The sequence below is a fragment of the Pipistrellus hanaki genome (assembly GCF_964339955.1).
Source record: "Pipistrellus hanaki genome assembly, chromosome: 7".
Taxonomy (NCBI): Eukaryota; Metazoa; Chordata; class Mammalia; order Chiroptera; family Vespertilionidae; genus Pipistrellus; species Pipistrellus hanaki.
Window position 1 is genome coordinate 8615036 of NC_140509.1, and position 17800 is coordinate 8632835.

General features: G+C 50.0%; 1 protein-coding gene across 2 annotated transcripts in view; it reads right to left on the reverse strand.

The window, feature by feature from the left end:
* BTBD9 (BTB domain containing 9) overlaps window positions 1–17800 on the reverse strand; it is a 411421-nt gene that overhangs the window by 8560 nt on the left and 385061 nt on the right. For both annotated transcript variants that reach the window (XM_084889529.1, XM_084889528.1), the window contains exon 10: window positions 11543–11621. In XM_084889529.1, the coding sequence (XP_084745655.1) occupies window positions 11543–11621 (79 nt within the window). The remainder of the gene's footprint in view (window positions 1–11542; window positions 11622–17800) is intronic.

Consider the following 17800-nt stretch of genomic DNA (forward strand, 5'->3'; position numbering starts at 1 on the left):
GAAGTATGTCTTGGAGAAGTCCTCACTACCAGTGGGGGTGCCATCTGGAAATGTGTGGCCCGTCCCCCCAGGTCCGCTAGCTCCCCTCCCACATGCACCTGTGGGCCTCCCTGTAGGTGGAACAGGCAAGTCCTGACTTTTGCTTCGCTCAGAAGCTTGTGGGATTCAATTTCTTTCCTCTGAACCTTCCTGCACTCCACCCCGGAAAGGCCGTGTCCGAGAGCGAATGAGGCGTACAGGGCAGAGGCGCAGGCTGATTTACGCAGACCCATTCCGCAGTCCCCGCTTCATCTTCCCTCCGCCTTTCCGGCAATCCTGCATCCCATTAGCCTGTTTGATGGCCGCCGCTCACAAAGGGGCACCTTCGCTGAACCAGCTTCAATGGCCTCTGGATCTGTCCCCCGGGAGGAGCCTGCTAATTTAGAATGTAGTCTGGGAAGAATTGCGCCGCCTCAGTCACTGCGGTGTCCTTCCCCGTGGCTGCTGTTTAGTATCTCCTCTCCGGAGCCAGGACTGAGGTGGCCGGGTGTTCTTTCCGCTGCGAATCCTGGGGAGCGGGCCCACAGCGGGGGTGGCCCCTTCTCTGAGCAGACTGGCTCTCCGTCGTCAGTGCCTCTCATTGCAGGGGCTCCCTGAGCACTGTTTGTTCCCTGTCCCTTCCTGGTTTTTAAAGCAGAGCCGCCTCTGCTAATTTCCCCAAGCTGGTTTAAGCATCCACCCTGAACTGCAGCAGAAGTTGGGGAAATTTAATAAATGGTGATCAATGACTCTACCTTGCTTTTCTGGTTTCTCCCGAGTAACTGTCACAGGCTGCTTTCATTGCAACCAGTACAAATAGGATCTGTGACCCAAGCTTTCCACTCCCATTTACCGGGCGGCATGATTTTATAATGGAGACCTAGCGCTAACGATGCCCGCCCCTGCCCGCAGTCAGGCTCCTGAGGGCCACCCCTGGGCTCCCTGTGTTTCCTCCACGTGGGTCGTGGCAGCCGCGCCCGCCCCCTCAGCTGCAGGAACCGTGAGTGATCCTGAGACGGTGATGTGACCGTCTTCTTCCTCCCCTCTTGGGAGAAGGGTCCCTCTGCAGGAGGTTTCACTTTTGTTCCTTTAAAAATGAAGACCAAGCTGGTTTGGCCAGTGGACAGAGCACTGCAGGGTCCCCGGTTCAGTTCCATCAGGGGCACAGGCCTGGGATACGGACTTGATGCCCAACAGGGGTCGTGCAGGAGGCAGCCAATCAATGATTCTCTCTCATCATTTATGTTTCTATCTCTTTCTCCCTCTCCTATCCTCCCTGAAATCAATAAAAATATATATTTAAAAAATAAACCAATAAAAGTGAAGACCAAGTGTTTCCGACAAAACATCCCTGTCTAAAAAGCAGAGTTACAGATGGACTTCTGACAGTCCTAACCGCTGTGTCCAGGTAAGGAGTGAGCCACACTCCTCACAGGTGCTCAGGGCAACAGGCACCCAATCGTTTTGCACAAATATTCACTCATTCCCAGTGGTTTCTTATTGACACTGCTTAGATGTGGCAACAGTTTTCTAACTCTCCAATGCCATTCCTCACAGCACCGAGGCAGGGCACCCACAAAAACTAGAACTCACTGCTTGGAAGGTCCTGGAGAAAGAGCCTTTCTAATCCTATTCCCTCGGGCTGCCCGGGATTCCTGATTCCCCTTCTCATGTTTGCATGCCGGGTTCCAGGGAGAGCAATTCACTCACTCAGCTAATCAGGCCCTGAAGTGTAGGTGGTATTTTTTCATTTTGGAAAAACAAAAAAGGGAAGTGTTCTAGTTCCAGGCAGCATCTGGTAGGTGTGGCCTCACTAAGGCCCCTTCCCCCAGATGGGCATCATGAGAACCTGGCTGTGGCCCCCCGCCCTGGAGGGCAGGTGCATAGCATGCCTGCCCGTCCGTCCTGGGAGGTTCACTTCAGCCCGGGGACGGGCGCGGCTTGTCTGGAAGAGCTCCAGCCGCTAGGCCATTTCAGGACCAACTCCTACCTGCTGGCTCAGCACTGGGACACGGGTTGGCTTATCCTCCCAAGCCGATGTCTCCATTCCTCTCGCTGCTCAGCGGCTCCTGGCACCTACCCGCTCAGGTTCTGGGCACCTTCTCCCAGCCAGTTGTTTGGCGCAGAATTACTGCTGCTCCAATACCAGAGGCACAGGACTTAGAGTGTTGGAACAAGGACATATGCTCACTCTTGTGTCATTTCCCAGTAAAATCTTTCATAATAGACATTTAAGTAAGAAGATGCCTACAGAAGGACCTTTTATCATTCTGCTACAAGTGAAGTATTTTTGTGCCGTTTTTGGTCATGCCGGGCAAGAACCTTTAAGATCTAGTTCACTCTCCTTATTTCAGAGACAAGTGTCCTGAGCGCCAGGGCGGTGGAATGATCTGCTGGTCACAGTGCCGAGGCCTCCACACTTCTCTACACCCTCCGCTCATTCCCCATCTCTCTGCCCGCTCACAGGGCCGTTTCTCAGGCTGGCTTCCAGACCTTTCTTCCTCCAGGCCTCTGACCTTGACCATTATCTGCACACGCAGTCCTTACATCCACGTCTTGGTTTGGATGGCTCACCTTTACCCTTTATTTTCTTGCAATAAATGCTTCCAGGCTTCCTCATAGCCAGCACAGCCCCACTGCTCTCCAAGGTCATGGGGATTGCAGCCTTGGTGTGATCTGTTCTCCCTCGTTCCTCAGATCCAGGGCGTCAGCAGTGAGCCTGAGAGCTGATTTCCTGCCGAACCCAAACCAAAGCTCTGGCCTGTCTGGTTTATGGAGGGGCTGCTGGGTGCTGGGGCATGGAGAGGCCATGGCGTGGTCTCTGCCCTCAAGAAGTGCAGGTGAGGCTGTTAGCAAACTCACAGGTGCAGGCTGGCCTACATGAACTCGGCCCTGCGGTTCCAGTGCTCACCCTCTCTCTGGCCCACACCCAGTCCGGCCCCTACAAATGCCACTTGTGTCTCCAGTGTACACACAGGCACCCAGGCGCCTTTCAATCCGGTTTCAGTGACTCCTGTTTCCGAGCAGATTTTATTTGTGAGCATCCCTTCCGCATCCCTGCTGTGTGCAACCTGCAGGGCAGGTTTTGTGTCCTGGCAGAAGGGGCTGAGGGCTGGGACTGGCTCTCTCCGCAGGTCAGGAGCACACAGAGGGAGGGATCCGCATCTTTGGAGTCTGCCACCGGATGTCTGTGTCAGCTCCACGGCTTACTCTAGGAATTCTGCCTCAGGAGGCAGCACAGGACCAGGTGCACCTTACAGGCTCGCAGGACCTCCTCTAGAGGAAGCTGCAGGGGTCCAGGGAGCCAGAGGGTGATAAAACCTGGGCGCTCAGGGCTGGGAAATCACAACCACCAGGCCAGGGTGGAGGTCTAATGGTGGTTGTTTTAAACAGAGTCCGTTTATCTGTATTTTTTCCTTCACTAGAGCCACATGTTGCTATGGGAACGAGGATAGCACTGGGAGCCCACAGCCACTCACGGGCCTGACAGAAGCGTGTGAATAAACTGCGCCTCACTCCAGGCTCTGCTGAGGGTCTCGGAGGGCAGCCCAGGCAGCCACGTGCAGACTTTCTGTCCTGCTGGTGCCTCTGGGTTCCTGCCGGGCCCCCTGCCGCGGGGCCTCCCGCTGCGGGCCAGAGGGCAGCACTGAGCCGGGGGGGAGGGATCTGCCACCCTCCCTCGCCCTCTCATCTACCTCCACTCAATCCCCAAGGGCCTGCTCACTGGACCCTTTTCTTCGGTGAGGTAAGGCCCCCCTCCTCCCGCCCTCTCACCCGCCCCACCGCCCCATCTGCCGCACATCCATCCACACCAGCCCTGCTTCACCTCATGCCTCTCCACTTTGGTCCGGATCATCCACTGTTTGTCGCAATGTCCCTAGAACTAAGGCCTCTTCACTGGCTTGATTTCTCTAAGACAGTGAACCTGCAACCCCCAGGAAGGTCCCTGCCTTGTTTCTCTCCTGTACCTGGCTGCCCAAGCCCCCCACCTCCCTCACACACACAGGCACCACCTGCTCACTAAGGTCTGACTCAGAGGGCAGGGCCAGGCAGAGCTGGGCTCACTTCTGCAGCATTATCAGTTATTATGCCTTTAGAGACTACACAAAGGTGTGAACATGCTTAGCCACAGGGTAGGCTGCACATATTCAACTTTGGTAGAAAACTTCTCCAAAGTGACTGTATCCATTTATACTCCCGCAGCACTGGTGAGAACTGCCCATCACACCTCATCTCTGCCAGCACTGGGACTGAGTCTCCTCATTTTCACAATGCAGTGAGGGTAGCTCCTTTTCACATCTGAGGGTTACAGAGTGTAATAAATTAAAGGACTTGGAATAGGGCCTGGCACATAGTAAGTGCTCCATATACAACAGTTGTAATTTATTATTAGAGGTTTTTTTTTTTTTTTATTATTATTATCCTAAGTGAGAAGAAGCTGAGTATTTGGTATACATATTTTTCCACTAACAAAAGTTTCTGGTTTAAGAGACTCCACTGACCACAGAAACTCAGCCTTGAATGCCAGTCTCTCGACAAGCTGAATTAGTAAGTCTTTTCCTTTATTTGGCTGACTGGTGGGAGAGGGAGAGATGGATGGACAGACTGAGTGATTCACTCACTCATTCAGCCAGCAGGTACTCTATGCGCACATGCGCCAGGCCCATGCTAGGTGCCGCGGATATAAAGATACACTTCTCTCCTCAGCCACATAAATTCGATAAGTAAATGGAACCCTGAGAGCTGCCTGAGACTGTCAATACCATCTTCAGTTGTGTTATTGACTTGGCAAAGGCTCTCATGTGGGTTCTCGTGAGCAGAAACTGTCTACACTGCAGAGTGAGTGTTTCCTACATCCCTTTTAACCCTTGGTGCTGCTGTGCCCAGGAGCTCAATGCCTAATATAAAAAATCACACCAAAAAATATGGCAGCATAGGTAAACACCTGAACTTGCTGCCTCGCACAACCACTTCAAAACTACAACCAAAAGACAAAACGGGTATCATTCAGAACCACAGGAAGGCTGGCTAAGTGGAAATTCTACAACTAGAAGGGAAGAGAAAAGTACACTGAGACTAGACGAAGGAGCGGAGGTGCAAAAGTGAAGTGCATAAGTATGGAGGTATGTGCACAGAAAGGGCTGGCAACTGAGTACACTGTTGTCTCTTTCAATTGGGAGGGAGAAGCTCTCAACTTCTCTGAACTCCAGTTCTGGGTGGGACTCTGGGGGCCCAGACTCATACAGGGAGAAACTGGACTGTCTGGCCTCGGGCGGAACTTGAGGGTGGCTTTCTATCAGAGTTGCTTGCAGCGATCATTGTTCCTGCATGGTGCCACAGGACACAGAGACACAGGACGTCTTCCAGGCAGGGCTGATGGTCAGCCATTGCTGTTTGCTCCACCCTGGTGATTCCCTGAGACCCCACCCCACCCAATTTATGTGCAGAGGCTTTTGCATATGAATGGCCTGGCATTTTGCAATATGAAACCTAATGTACTGCAGCTGGATTAGAGTCCAAGAGCTTCCAAAAGTAGAATCAAGGCTCAACAACAGCTTGCATTGCTTCACAGCTGGGCCACAACTGGGCACCTCCAAATCCCAAACGAAGAGAAGGAATCTGCAGATCTCTCTGTAGCTCCTGCTGGGTGGCCTCTCTCATTGGAGATCCCAGAGCCAATGTACCCAGTGGTCAGAGTGGGACCATCCAGACTTCAGCTCTTCAGATCCATAAGAGACACACAAGGGCAAACTCAGTGAGCACCAAAGCCCCACTGAAGCAACTCTTGCCCCATAAGTGTGTATCCAGCATAGAAGTTCTCCCAGCATAGACACAACTGATCCTCACAGCCAATTGGCCTGGAGGTCAATTCCTCCCAGTGATACCAACAACAATCAAGGCTTAACTATAATAAGACTGTGGACACAGCCCACAAAAGGGTGCACCAATAGCGTTCACCTCAGGTAATTAGGGAGGCTGAGCCACTGAACCCTATAGAACACCTAGAACACAAAGCCACACTATCAACACAGGGAAGTAGCCAGAATGCAGAAACAAAGAAACAAGTCATAAAAGAAAGAAATGGAGGAAAGCAAACTACTGGATACAGAGTTCAAAACCACGGTTATAAGGTTGGTTACTCAAGAATCTTCTAGAAAATGCTGATAAATTTAGTGAGATCCTCAAGGATTTGAAAAAATACCAACTACAAATTAAGCATACACTGACTGAAATAAAGAATATACAGATATCCAACAGGATTCTAGAGGATCCCAAGAATCAAGTCAAAGATTTGAAATACAAAGAAGCAAAAAACACCTAACCAGAAAAGCAAAAAGCAAAAAGAATCCAAAAATATGAAGATAGTGTAAGGAGCCTTTGGAACAACTTTAAGCGTACCAACATCCAAATTATGGGGGTGCCAGAAGAAGAGAGAACGCAAGATATAGAAAACCTATTTAAAGAAATACTGACAGAAAACTTCCCCTACCTGGTGAAAGAAATAGACCTATAAGTCCAGGAAGTACAGAGAACCCCAAACAAGAGGAATCCAAAGAGGACCACACCAAGACACATCATAGTTAAAATGCCAAGGGCAAAAGACAAAGAGAGAATATTAAAAGCAGCAAGAGAAAAACAGTTACCTACAAGGGAGTACCCAAACAACTGTCAGCTGATTTCTCAACAGAAACTATGCAGGCCAGAAGGGAGTGGCAAGAAATATTCAAAGTGATGAATAGCAAGAACCTACAACCACGATTACTCTACCCAGCAAAGCTATCATTTAGAACTGAAGGTCAGATAAAGAGCTTCACAGATAAGAAAAAGCTAAAGGAATTCATCACCACCAAATCAGTATTATATGAAATACTGAAGGGTATTCTTTAAAAAGTGGAAGAAGAAAAAGGTAAGACAAAAATTATGAACAACAAAGTGACAACAAATACATATCTATCAACAAGTGAATCTGAAAATCAAGTCAATAAAAAATCTGATGAACAGAATAAACTAGTGAATAGAATAGAATCAGGGGTATAGAAAAGGAGTGGACTGACGATCCTCGGGGGGAAAGGAGTGTGGGGTGTGGGAAGAGACTGGACAAAAATCAAACACCTATGTATGAGGACAGTGGGGGAGACGGGTAAGGGCAGAGGGTGGGGTGGGAACCGGGTGGAGGGGAGCTATGGGGGGCAAAAAGAGGATCAACTGTAATAATCTGAATAATAAAGATTAGGGGAAAAAATCACAGCAAAAACTTACTCTTAAGCTCAGGTTTTTATAAGGGCCATGAAAAGAAACAGGCATAACTTCTATTTCTTTTGATACACTGATTTTCATAGATGCAGACAGTCCCTGATCGGGCCCAGCCTGCTCCCTTTAAGGGAGCTTTCACGTTGCTAAGGAAATTCATGAGATGAAATGAAGGGGCCATGAGTGGCGCAGCATCAGAACCAGAGTGGCTGGCTCCGGGACAGTCACTGCAGCTAAAACTTCAGTTCCAATGACATTAGTGGTGCTGTTGACAAGGCCCAGTTTCTAACCTCCCCTGGAAAAGGAGGGTGGGAGGAATGTCTGCCTCCTGATTAGCTCAGTCATCAGCAGTCGAGGCAGGTAGGCCAGGTGACCACACAACTGCTGAGTTGGCGACTGAGGCTTCCATGAAAGCAAATGAGGAAACAGCCAAGAAGGACCATTTTGGCGCAGGTGCTGAGAAGAAGCACATGAATGGAAAGAACTGAAGGAGAGCAGAATGAGGTGCATGTCCCAGAAGACAAACTGGCATGTGTCTGCCATCTAGTGCTAAGTGTGAGAGGATGACAAAGGAACCCCTGCGAGTGGGCACAGAGGATGTGCAAAAAGGCGCCAAGGGTAGAAGAGAGAAACACATAAGACGTGAGAAGGACACCAAGCACAGGGGGAGAGGAGCAGAACATGACACACACATGTGCGCACATGCACACACACACACACACAGGAATGAAAGGAAAATGTTCTAAGAAGTTAGGTTTAATGACAAGGATGGCACAGAGCACCCAGGGGCAGGAGGTCACTGGAGGCAGTGGTGCAGTCTTTAAGAGGAGAGCATAGGGGGGCTTATTGACAGAAGTCATAAACATAGCTAAAACATTAAAGGAATTCACTGCGGCGGAGCTCACAAAGGAAGATGAGGCAGATGCCCGAAGCAGACATACACTTCCCAGAGGAGAGGGATGAAATGCCGCAGGAAATCAGAAGCGTGCCCAAACAGGTGATCAGGAAATCTGAACCTCCACAGACTGCCCAGGCTGGGCCCCGTGGAGAGAAGTGGGGAAATTAGCATGCAGCAGACAGAAGCTGAGCCCTGCTGCAGGAAGGCCTGGCCGACTGGAGCATGACAGGCACAGAGCGATGTCGGGCATGAAATCCCTATCTGGTTTAGGCGGGAGGCTCTGCTATCCCAGTAGCAGCCGGTGTTTGGAGGTCAGGGCAGATTCCAGGCCACTGTCGCACAGCTGCCGATCGCCTGGCCACTTAGACATGTTCAGGCGACTTGTCCACCTTTTTCCAGAACAGCCCCGCCCCATCTCCACTGAATGCTCTTTACCTCACAGGAGCCTCCACGCTGCTCATTCCCCACCGTCCCCGGCTGGGGCCCTGCCTCTCTGGATAGGACGCACCTGCAGAAACAGTCTTACCCGGGACACATGGCAGGTGATTCCCCCACATTTCCTTTTCTGCCATCGCACAGACAAGCTGACCTTTCCATGGGAGGAACCACGACCATCTGCACAGTCTTCAGACTGGCAGACATTGGGTGTCTACATGGGCACGGGCTCTGGCTCTGACAAAACGGAGGCTATTGGTGTCGGCTGGCACACAGAAGTGACACACTGAGGGACTCTGCATCCCCTCGACACTGCCCTCCACTATGACACGGGAGCCCTGACCCCATGGGGCATGATGGCATGGCCCTCACCCTCAGCATTCTGGTCCCGATTCTGCCCCAGCCCCCTTTCTTGGCTGTTGTCTGCCAGGAGTCCTGCCAACCAGCCCGAGTCACCCCTTCCCTTCATCAACCCCTGCCCCTCACGCCTCTTTGCCAGCCTGACTCACACACATTCCTGCTGTGCTAAGACAGGTGACTGTTTCTTCCATATGTTGTCCCAGAACCCAGTTATGTGTAGCCAATAACACTCCTCGTTGAGAGTTTGCTATGTGCTTGATGCCCAGTGAAATTCAACGTTTGTGTGCCTCATTCACTCTGAGAATGACACATTATGGATCTTGCCTGTGGTCCGGTCACCATTTATTTAATGGTTTAAGATGTTTCCCCGTTGGCAACACTACACTGAAGCTCTTTTCCTGATCAATAACTGACTCACTAAGGCAGCTGAGTGAGTTGCTCATGGCCAAATGTGACCAATCACAGTGTCCTCCCAGCCGACCCATTCACTCCAGCTGGTCCAGGGAGAGATGGCGCGCTCAGCTTTAGAGCTGTGTGACGAAGGGATTCTTCATCTGGTCGCTGAGGTGAGGGGTTGGGACCCCCTCAGACTCTCTCCAGTGCTTCTCAGCCCTCTCCCACTGAAGAATTCCTTTTGTTGTAATACATAATCGCAGAACCTCAATATTTCATTTTAGCTAACAAATTTAAGTGGTAAGAAAAATTGGGATTTATTCACAAAACTCAAAAAATATGGGAATCATGGATGTATTAAAATGTAGCCTTAAATTGACTTTCCATAATGATCCAAAAAGTGTTTTTATGACCTTATGCTTAGAATTCTTTATTTCATGGTTTAAAAATTATCCATTCACTTACTTTTATAATTTTCAAGTTTGTTTTGAAATAAAGAGATAAAAGGTGTTTGAGGGCCAGAACTATTTACAAGTTCTCTGCAAGAAACATATTGTGGGTGGGTATCGTTTTTATTCTAAATAAATAAAAAGGCAAAATGAATATAAATCTGCATAATATTTTCACTTTTAAAAATGCTGTTGTGAACAAGAAGCACCTGGATGTGCTCTGGAGAACCTGATTCGACAAACACAACGTTCGATCTTGCTAGCCCTGCTGTCTGGAACCCTCTGCTCAAAAGGCAGGAAAGCTTTCTCCAGCCTCTCTCTTGACCTGTCACAGGGCACTCTCTTGGCACGGGGACTCTAGGCTAGATGCTCACCAGCGCCAGGGGCCCGATCCCGGGACTCGCACCCTCTCTGCAGACGTGCCAGTGCCCTTGGGGAAGGATGGCAGTGGTTGTGGGCAGGCTGGGGAGGGACAAGGGCCACCAGGGGTCAGGGAACTCTTCTTGGGAAGGCAGAAGGGGCGGAGACGAGCCTGAGTGTGAGCTGAGGCACCAAGGCCCAGGTGGGAGTTTCCCTGCTCATGGGGCTTCCCTTATAAAATAATTCAAAGGTAAAACTGCTAAGGATTTCAAGACGGTACTGGAGAGCACACCACCTCAAGCACAGGCCCCTTCTGCGGGGGAGGAAGGGGGGACCCATGCAAGTGCCTCGGATGCCTGCTCAGGAGGCCGGTCCTGTGCAGATCTGAGAAATATCGTGTTAAGGTGAAATTGCAGAACTGTTATTATCTTTGTGCCTTTCCTTTACCTCTGAAGTTTCAACCTCACTGCTCCTCATAAATCTGTCTTTAACCCGAGGTCCTTCAGAGGTCCACACTAAACACACTCCTGTGCAAAAGCAAGTGGGGGATGGGCAGACTCAGTCCATCTGCCACACACCAACCCTCACCCCTGGTGTTTTTGCAACCTGAAGAACAGAAAAGGCCAGCAATTGACTATTAATTATTTTAAACTTAGAATGGAAGGAGAACCTGACACTCACCGACACCGTGAGTGAACTCTGAGGTTGCTGTGCTCCTGTTTCCGAGTCATTTCCATTCCAGACAAAACAGCACGGTGATGCCAGAGGCCCAGGCACCTCACCTGACTGCTGCCCTGACCACAGGTACCAAATGGGGGAAGAACCCGCCCACGCTTTCTTCATTAAATCCAAAGGTGAAGGACCATCTACAAACAGCATGGTCCATTGGAATGAGCACCTGTCCCTGAGCCAGGCCTGGGCCCTGGAGGAGCAGGCCCGGAAGGCGGCTCGACCATAAACATGGCTGTGCAGCCGGCACAGGACCCAGCAGGCAGACAGGAACCCAGCGACCACACCACTGCTGCCCGTGGGGCTGGGGTCCTTCACCACCACGCTCTGAGCCACGGGGCCTCTGAACAGCTGTCCTCTGGGAGGCAGAGGACTCTGAGGACAGGGCATTTGACCTCTCAAGGTCCCTGTGGCTGCGATCCGCAGGGGCTGGAGGGGTAAGCAAAGCCACAGGATTGGCTTTCAGCCGCTGCTGGAGAGACAGAAATGGTACCGATATCCCCTCTGTGCAGGAGCAGAGCTTTCTGCTGTACCAAGCTGTCGACAGCGGGCCATTAGCGGGCAGGACAAACAGTTCCACTTAACTCGGGCGTCGCATTACCTGTACGTCAGGAACTATCACAGCGTCTTTCAAGAAGGAGACCCTTACCTCATTTGCTGTGTTGTGTGTTCCAACGATTCGGATGAAGGAGGCAGGCTGTCTTTCAAACGTTACCGACTGCCAAGACCTGAGGGAGGAAGCACAACCATCCGCCTGGTTAGAGGCACAGTTAACCGAGCACATGGAGAGGGAAGGCCGCCTGTCTGTCCCCGGGAGACCTGTGCTGGAGGAGGGGTGGGGGACAGGGACAGGGACAGGCTGCACGGAATGTGTGGCTGAGGGAGGAAGCGGTACTCAGTGTCCCATCAGAGCCTACAGTCTCACTGGAGAAGGTGCTCCAGCCTTCTGTGAAGGTGACGTGGCTTCTTATAAAGCTTTCCACAAATGAGTGCCAACTGCACACCAAGCTCACAAGAGTGTGCCAAATATACGTGACCCAGGTCGGTGGGGAGTTCGTGAAACACACCTCCTCTGTGAGACGGGCCTGGCTCAGGGGCCACCAGCTGCATGGCCACACAGAGTGGCGCAGTGACTTCCCTGGGGATTCTGGGAAGAGGAGAATCAGGGCAGGACTGTGGGCAAAGTGCCCTGGGAAGTCCAGCACCGTGGTTAGAGAAGTGGGGGGTGCTCACTGAGGAATGAACCCCATGCAAGAGATGGCACCTGGGGAGGAAGAGGCAATTTCCCACAGGCCTCCATCCTCCCTTTCAGCTTCCAAATCCTTTGGAGGATTGGGATTAAACCCCCAAAGGTTTGTTCTCAGGACTGTCTGGGCTCCGGTGGGCCCCACAGGAGCCCTGACATGTCAGAGGCAGCTCCTCGTGGATCAGCAGGGTAAGCCAGCTCATTTAAAGCCCCAGAGCCAGGCGTGAGCCCTGCGAGGAGGAGCTCCCTCGTGGTTTTCGCTCACAGCTCATCAGAATGCCCGGGAGGAACGCATGGCACTCACGACTGTAAATGCCAATAATACTTTCTGTAATAAATGTGAGGAGTTCACCATTGTTGCCATCCCTCCTCCACTGCACAGTGGAAATGCCAGCTGCTGGAAGCTGTTCCTGTAATTGTCTAATTACCAAGTAACACTACCAAAGAAAATGGATGTATTTGCGGTTTGTTTTCCCCTCTGGTTTCAGGTGTTCCATCTTCTCTCTGCTATGAGCCTCCCACTGAGACTGATTCACTGCTGCCTGGACACCAGGCCCCTTAAGGTCATTAAAAAGTCGTTATCATCCTGTGTGCAAAGTCTGTGCCTCTGAAAGCAGTTTTCTGGAAACAGCACAAGAAAAATCACTCTCCTTGTACAAACGCTATCATTCATACGTGAAGGTGATGCCGTTGACCATCCCCAGAGCTGGCACTCCTGGCTCTTTCTCTATGGGGGACTGCTTTGCTCCCAGACCCACCCAGCCCTTGGAGATTCTGCTAGGCAAGTTGTGGCCCGGGGCCAGCAGGCCCTGTGGGGCTTCTGCCCTGGTCCTAAGCTCTCACAGGTCTGGCTGTCACTTCCCAGCTAAGCCGTGGAACCCATGACGGACGTGCCTCCTTCTGGTAGGTCTGGGGACGCAAGGGCCACTGCAGGGGCCTGCTTCTCAGACCACCACCCAGGAAAGGGAAACAGGCCTAGGGTAAGTGACAACAGCCAGTGACAACTACCAGGCTCAAGTCAGCTTCACAGAAAAGATTGGGGTGGAGAGGGATGGGAGTGGAGGAGGTACTAGCCCTAGGCTTATCAAAAAAATCTGCAAGTGCTTCTGGATGTGAAGGGACAAGACCCTTGTAGGTCCAGGGCCCCAGTACACGCTCATGGTCCAGAGAGTGCTGGCAGGTCTGAACTAGCCTCCCGTGGCCCAGCCCCTCCTCCCTCCACCAGGAAGACTGGAGCCCCAGGGAAGGAACGAGGCTGCACTGGGTTGCCTCCTCTCACTGCTGCTGCTCTCACCATCTCTCTCTGCCTCCTCTCCAGACACCACTGCCCTCACTTTGCTTGGGGAGGCAGGGCTGGCAGGGCAGCAGCCTGACCAGGAAGGAGCGTTTTGTGGAGTAATAAGATCCAAAGGCCTCAATTTAATACCAATCCTCCATGCCATTACATTAATATCTAATCACATTAGAGTTCATTTCACTAACACAGCCTGAGGCTGAATAGACGATTTCATTTTCAGCAAAACTAGATACACCCTAAGACCAAGGTATCAGTAGGAGGAAGATGGTTAGGGTGAGGTAATGAGCGCCACGCCATCCCCAGGTTTCAGATTCCATTTCCCCCCAACTGCTTCCAAACAGCCTTGAATGCTGCCGGAAGGGAAGGTGGCACTGGAACAGTCCTCATGGCTGAGCCACATTTGCAATCATATGCAACATCCATGGAGGCTGTGCAGCCGAGATCCACAGCGCCAGGAAATGCCACAGGACTAGTCCACTCAAAAGCTCAACTGCTGTTTTTGCTGAGAGCTGTAGAAATATTCCTACTTTCCAAATACCCCGTATCTATCTACCTTTCTCTCTCTCTCTCTCTCTCTCTCTCTCTCTCTCTCTCTCTCTCTCTGTCTCTGTCTCTGTCTCTGTCTCTGTCTCTCTCTAAATGCATTGACTTGAGAGAGAGAGAAACACTGGTTGTTCCACTTATTTATACATTCCTTTGGTTGTTTCTTGTATGTGCTCTGACTGGGATTGAACCTGCAATCTTGGCATATCAGGATGACACTCAAACCAATTGAGTTGCCTGGCCAGGGCCACCCTGAATCTCCTGTCTGGTAGGCAACACTCCCAGAAAACGGGAGCATCAAGGGCTTGGCACTCATGCAGGACAGAGACAAGGCTGAACCTGAGTAACAGGTGTCAAAAAATACACGTGGACTTTGCTTTGAGCACTTACCCTCAAATCACAAAACCCCCTGCACTCGCTGGCACTCCACTGGACAAGTCCAGTCCCTTCTTGAGTTGCAATCTCCTTATGTGTCCAATGCTGATGGAGAGAATCCCCTCCCCCCGAACCCTGGCTACAGAATGAGGCACCAAGTACATTACACTGTAATGAATGTATCTGTGCACACATGAATTCAAAGGTGTCAATCAGGATATCTGCTAAAATGCTGATCAAACTTTTAGTTTGGGATAGAATTTCAAGAGACATTTATTATAGTTTGGTAGAGTATATATAATCATTTTTAAAAAGTACCTATCTTAACCTACTGCCTAAGGTACGCTTCATGTGACACGAAGCAAGCAAAAAGGCAAGCCTGTGTTATGATGCAAGGTACTTCCGTTGAGGAGGGTCTCTGGTGGCAGTCCAGACCACAGGCCTTAATCCTGGTCCTTCATGGACTGGAGGTAGGATGGCCCTGAGGTTGATGGCATGGGTTCTGGAGCCAGGCTACCTGAGTCTGAATTTCACTTTCTTTTTAAAAAATATATATATATTTTATTGATTTTTTTACAGAGAGGAAGGGAGAGAAAAAGAGAGCTAGAAACGTCGATGAGAGAGAAACATCGACCAGCTGCCTCTTGCACACCCCTACCAGAGATGTGCCCTCAACCAATGTACATGCCCTTGACCGGAATCGAACCTGGGAACTTTCAATCCACAGACTGACACTCTATCCCCTGAGCCAAACCGGTTTCTGCTGAATTTCATTTTCTTACTCTCATCAGCTGTAACATTGGGCAAACTGTTGAACCTCAGTGGGATTCAGTCTCTTCATCTAATCTTTAGATGTATCATTTTAAATGTATATCCTCTCTAATAAAAGAGAAACATGCAAATTGACCACACCTTTGCTACCCCCACAAGCCACACCCACCAGCCAAACAGGGTGAATATGCAAACTAATCCAACCAAGATGGTGGTTAATTTGCATATCCAGACCAGAGCGAAGACTAAAGACATCGTAGAAAGAAGCAAAATGCTGCAGAAGGGAGCGAAGCTGAAGTGAAGCAAGCAAGTGGGGCAGTGGAGAAGGAAGAGAAGCAGGTGGGTTGAGGGAGGAGGGAGAGAAGCTGGTGGGGCTGGGGAGAAGGGAGGGAAGCAGGTGGGTTGGTGAGAAGGGAGAGAAGCTGGTGGGGCTGGGGAGAAGGGAGGGAAGCAGGCAGGGCAGTGGAGATCACAGCAGGAAGCCCTATTGCAGGAATCTCCCTGCAAGGGGCACTGGTACTGTATATAAAAGGCTAATATGTCTGTCTGGGAAATGACATCACGTAGCAATCCTAGTGGCTTCCTCTCCCTAGCAACTAGCCTCCTTGGAGTTTCTTCAGCCCAGGAACACAGCTTGCTTTATAGCCAGGTGGAAACATTTTACACTTTAACCAAATGTCTATGAAGCATTTTCCTGTGCCTCATCTCATCTCATTTGATCCTCACAGAAGTCCTGAGGTAGGTAGATAGGTGACTTGATGGAATCCTATTTTCTTTTCATTAGCTGAAAAATGGAGATTTAGAAAGCTTAGAAAATTAACTCGACGCAAAGAAGAAATGGTGGACCTTGAAAATGACTTCAGGTTTTCTCACTGCACAGAATATAGTCAAACACTGTTGCAGTTAAATATTAAACCCTTTGTTCTCCCTACATGATATACAATAATAATCTGCTTTGTGCTGATATTTATTGTTGTGTTGCTCACAATTACCTGAAAGAGAAGTTGGGGTGCTTCACTGAGCTGGAAAAAGTTTAGCTACATCAGAAAGCAGGTCTAATTAAGCAAGTTTAATATATATGGCTAAGTTGACTCGCACATGTGCGATACATATAAAGCTCTCACTGGCACCAATTGCACACATGTTTTGATCTGTCATTTTCGATTGTGAATTTGGTTGACATTTCTGTCATAGAGAAAGGGTGAGTAATGATATTAAAATATTTCTTATAATTAATTTCCTTTCAATGTGCATGAATTTGTGTACCGGGCCACTAGTAAATATCAAAATTTTGGATGAATATTAAATAAACTAACAAATGTAAGATCTAGAACAGTGCTGATGTGTACGAGGTGCTAAAAATAATAGCTGGCATGGTTGTTACTACTGTAATTATGACTCAGCCCAATGAACCCAGACAGGACACAGTGCCTCCCTGGCCCCATCTGGGAGTCACCAAGGGGAACAGTGCATGAGTTAATGACAACTGCAGAGGTTCCTAGGCAGACCCACACACCCCATCAACACCCAGGTCTTGGAGGCAGAGAGGTAGGGGGGCTTTGGAGGAGTGAATAAGTGTTTATTGAATATACTTGTGAGTGTGGCACTTGCTGGTATTATGGGACATCCACACAAGATGTAGTGGCTGCCCTTAAGTTTATCATCTCTGTGGGGAGATCAGCTATCCTTCTGTGAATTAATTAGAAAACAATGCAAACAGTATAGTGGTCCCAACTCACACACTGGTGGTGTTCCCAAACTTCCCTTGTAATTAGTTGTTTGAGGCTCAGAAGCATTTTTTTCCAGAGAAATAAAGCTATAAATCTTGATTGGCTTCCTAGGCCCACCCATAAAACTTAATTTAACCCACAATGAGGCTGAAATATATGAAGCTAATAAAAAAGATGATGTTGCCATAGTAGTAATTAAACAAGCCAGAAAAAAACAAGAGATTTAAAACAATCTCTCTAGGGCTGCTGCTGGCAGAATGAGGACTAAACTCTGGAATGAGTATAAAATTGTGGGGAGGTGGCTGGAGGATGGTGGGTGGGTGCTGATAAGGTCTCGGGGCTATGGCCTGTCCTCCCACTGCCTCTCCCCTGCAGACCACTGTGAGGTTTCCCGAGTGCTTAATCATGATCGATCTCAGGTGGTTCCCACAGTCTGCTCCACATGTGGGCAGCCAGCTGAGTCCCACTGCAGAGGCAGGCAGTGAGGCAGGGATTACCTGCCAGTGTGCGAGAGCCACCAGCTGCAGCTGACCACGGAAGTCAGTTCAATGGCTACTTGCATGTGCTCAGAGGGAGCAACTTTCCAACAACCGAGAGGCTGGCACTCACGGCTCAGAGTCACCAGTCCCAGAACATGTCTACACTTCGCTCATGTGCTGGTGTCCCGACTCCAGGACTGGACACCATACCCCCAGGATTACAAGCTGACCTCAAGCAAACGAGAGCCCCTAAAGCCTCAGTTTCCTGTGTGCAAATGGGGTAATGGCACTAACCATTTAGGGGTGTGAGAATTCAATGAGGAACCGAGAGCCTGGCATATGGTAAAGGCATCGTAACTGCTGGCTGCTCCTGTTAAATCTTTATATTCACCCATTGGAGACCTGGAGGAGGCAGGAGGCTCGGCAGGGGCACCCTCCCTCCACACAGATCACTGTGGAGGGATGT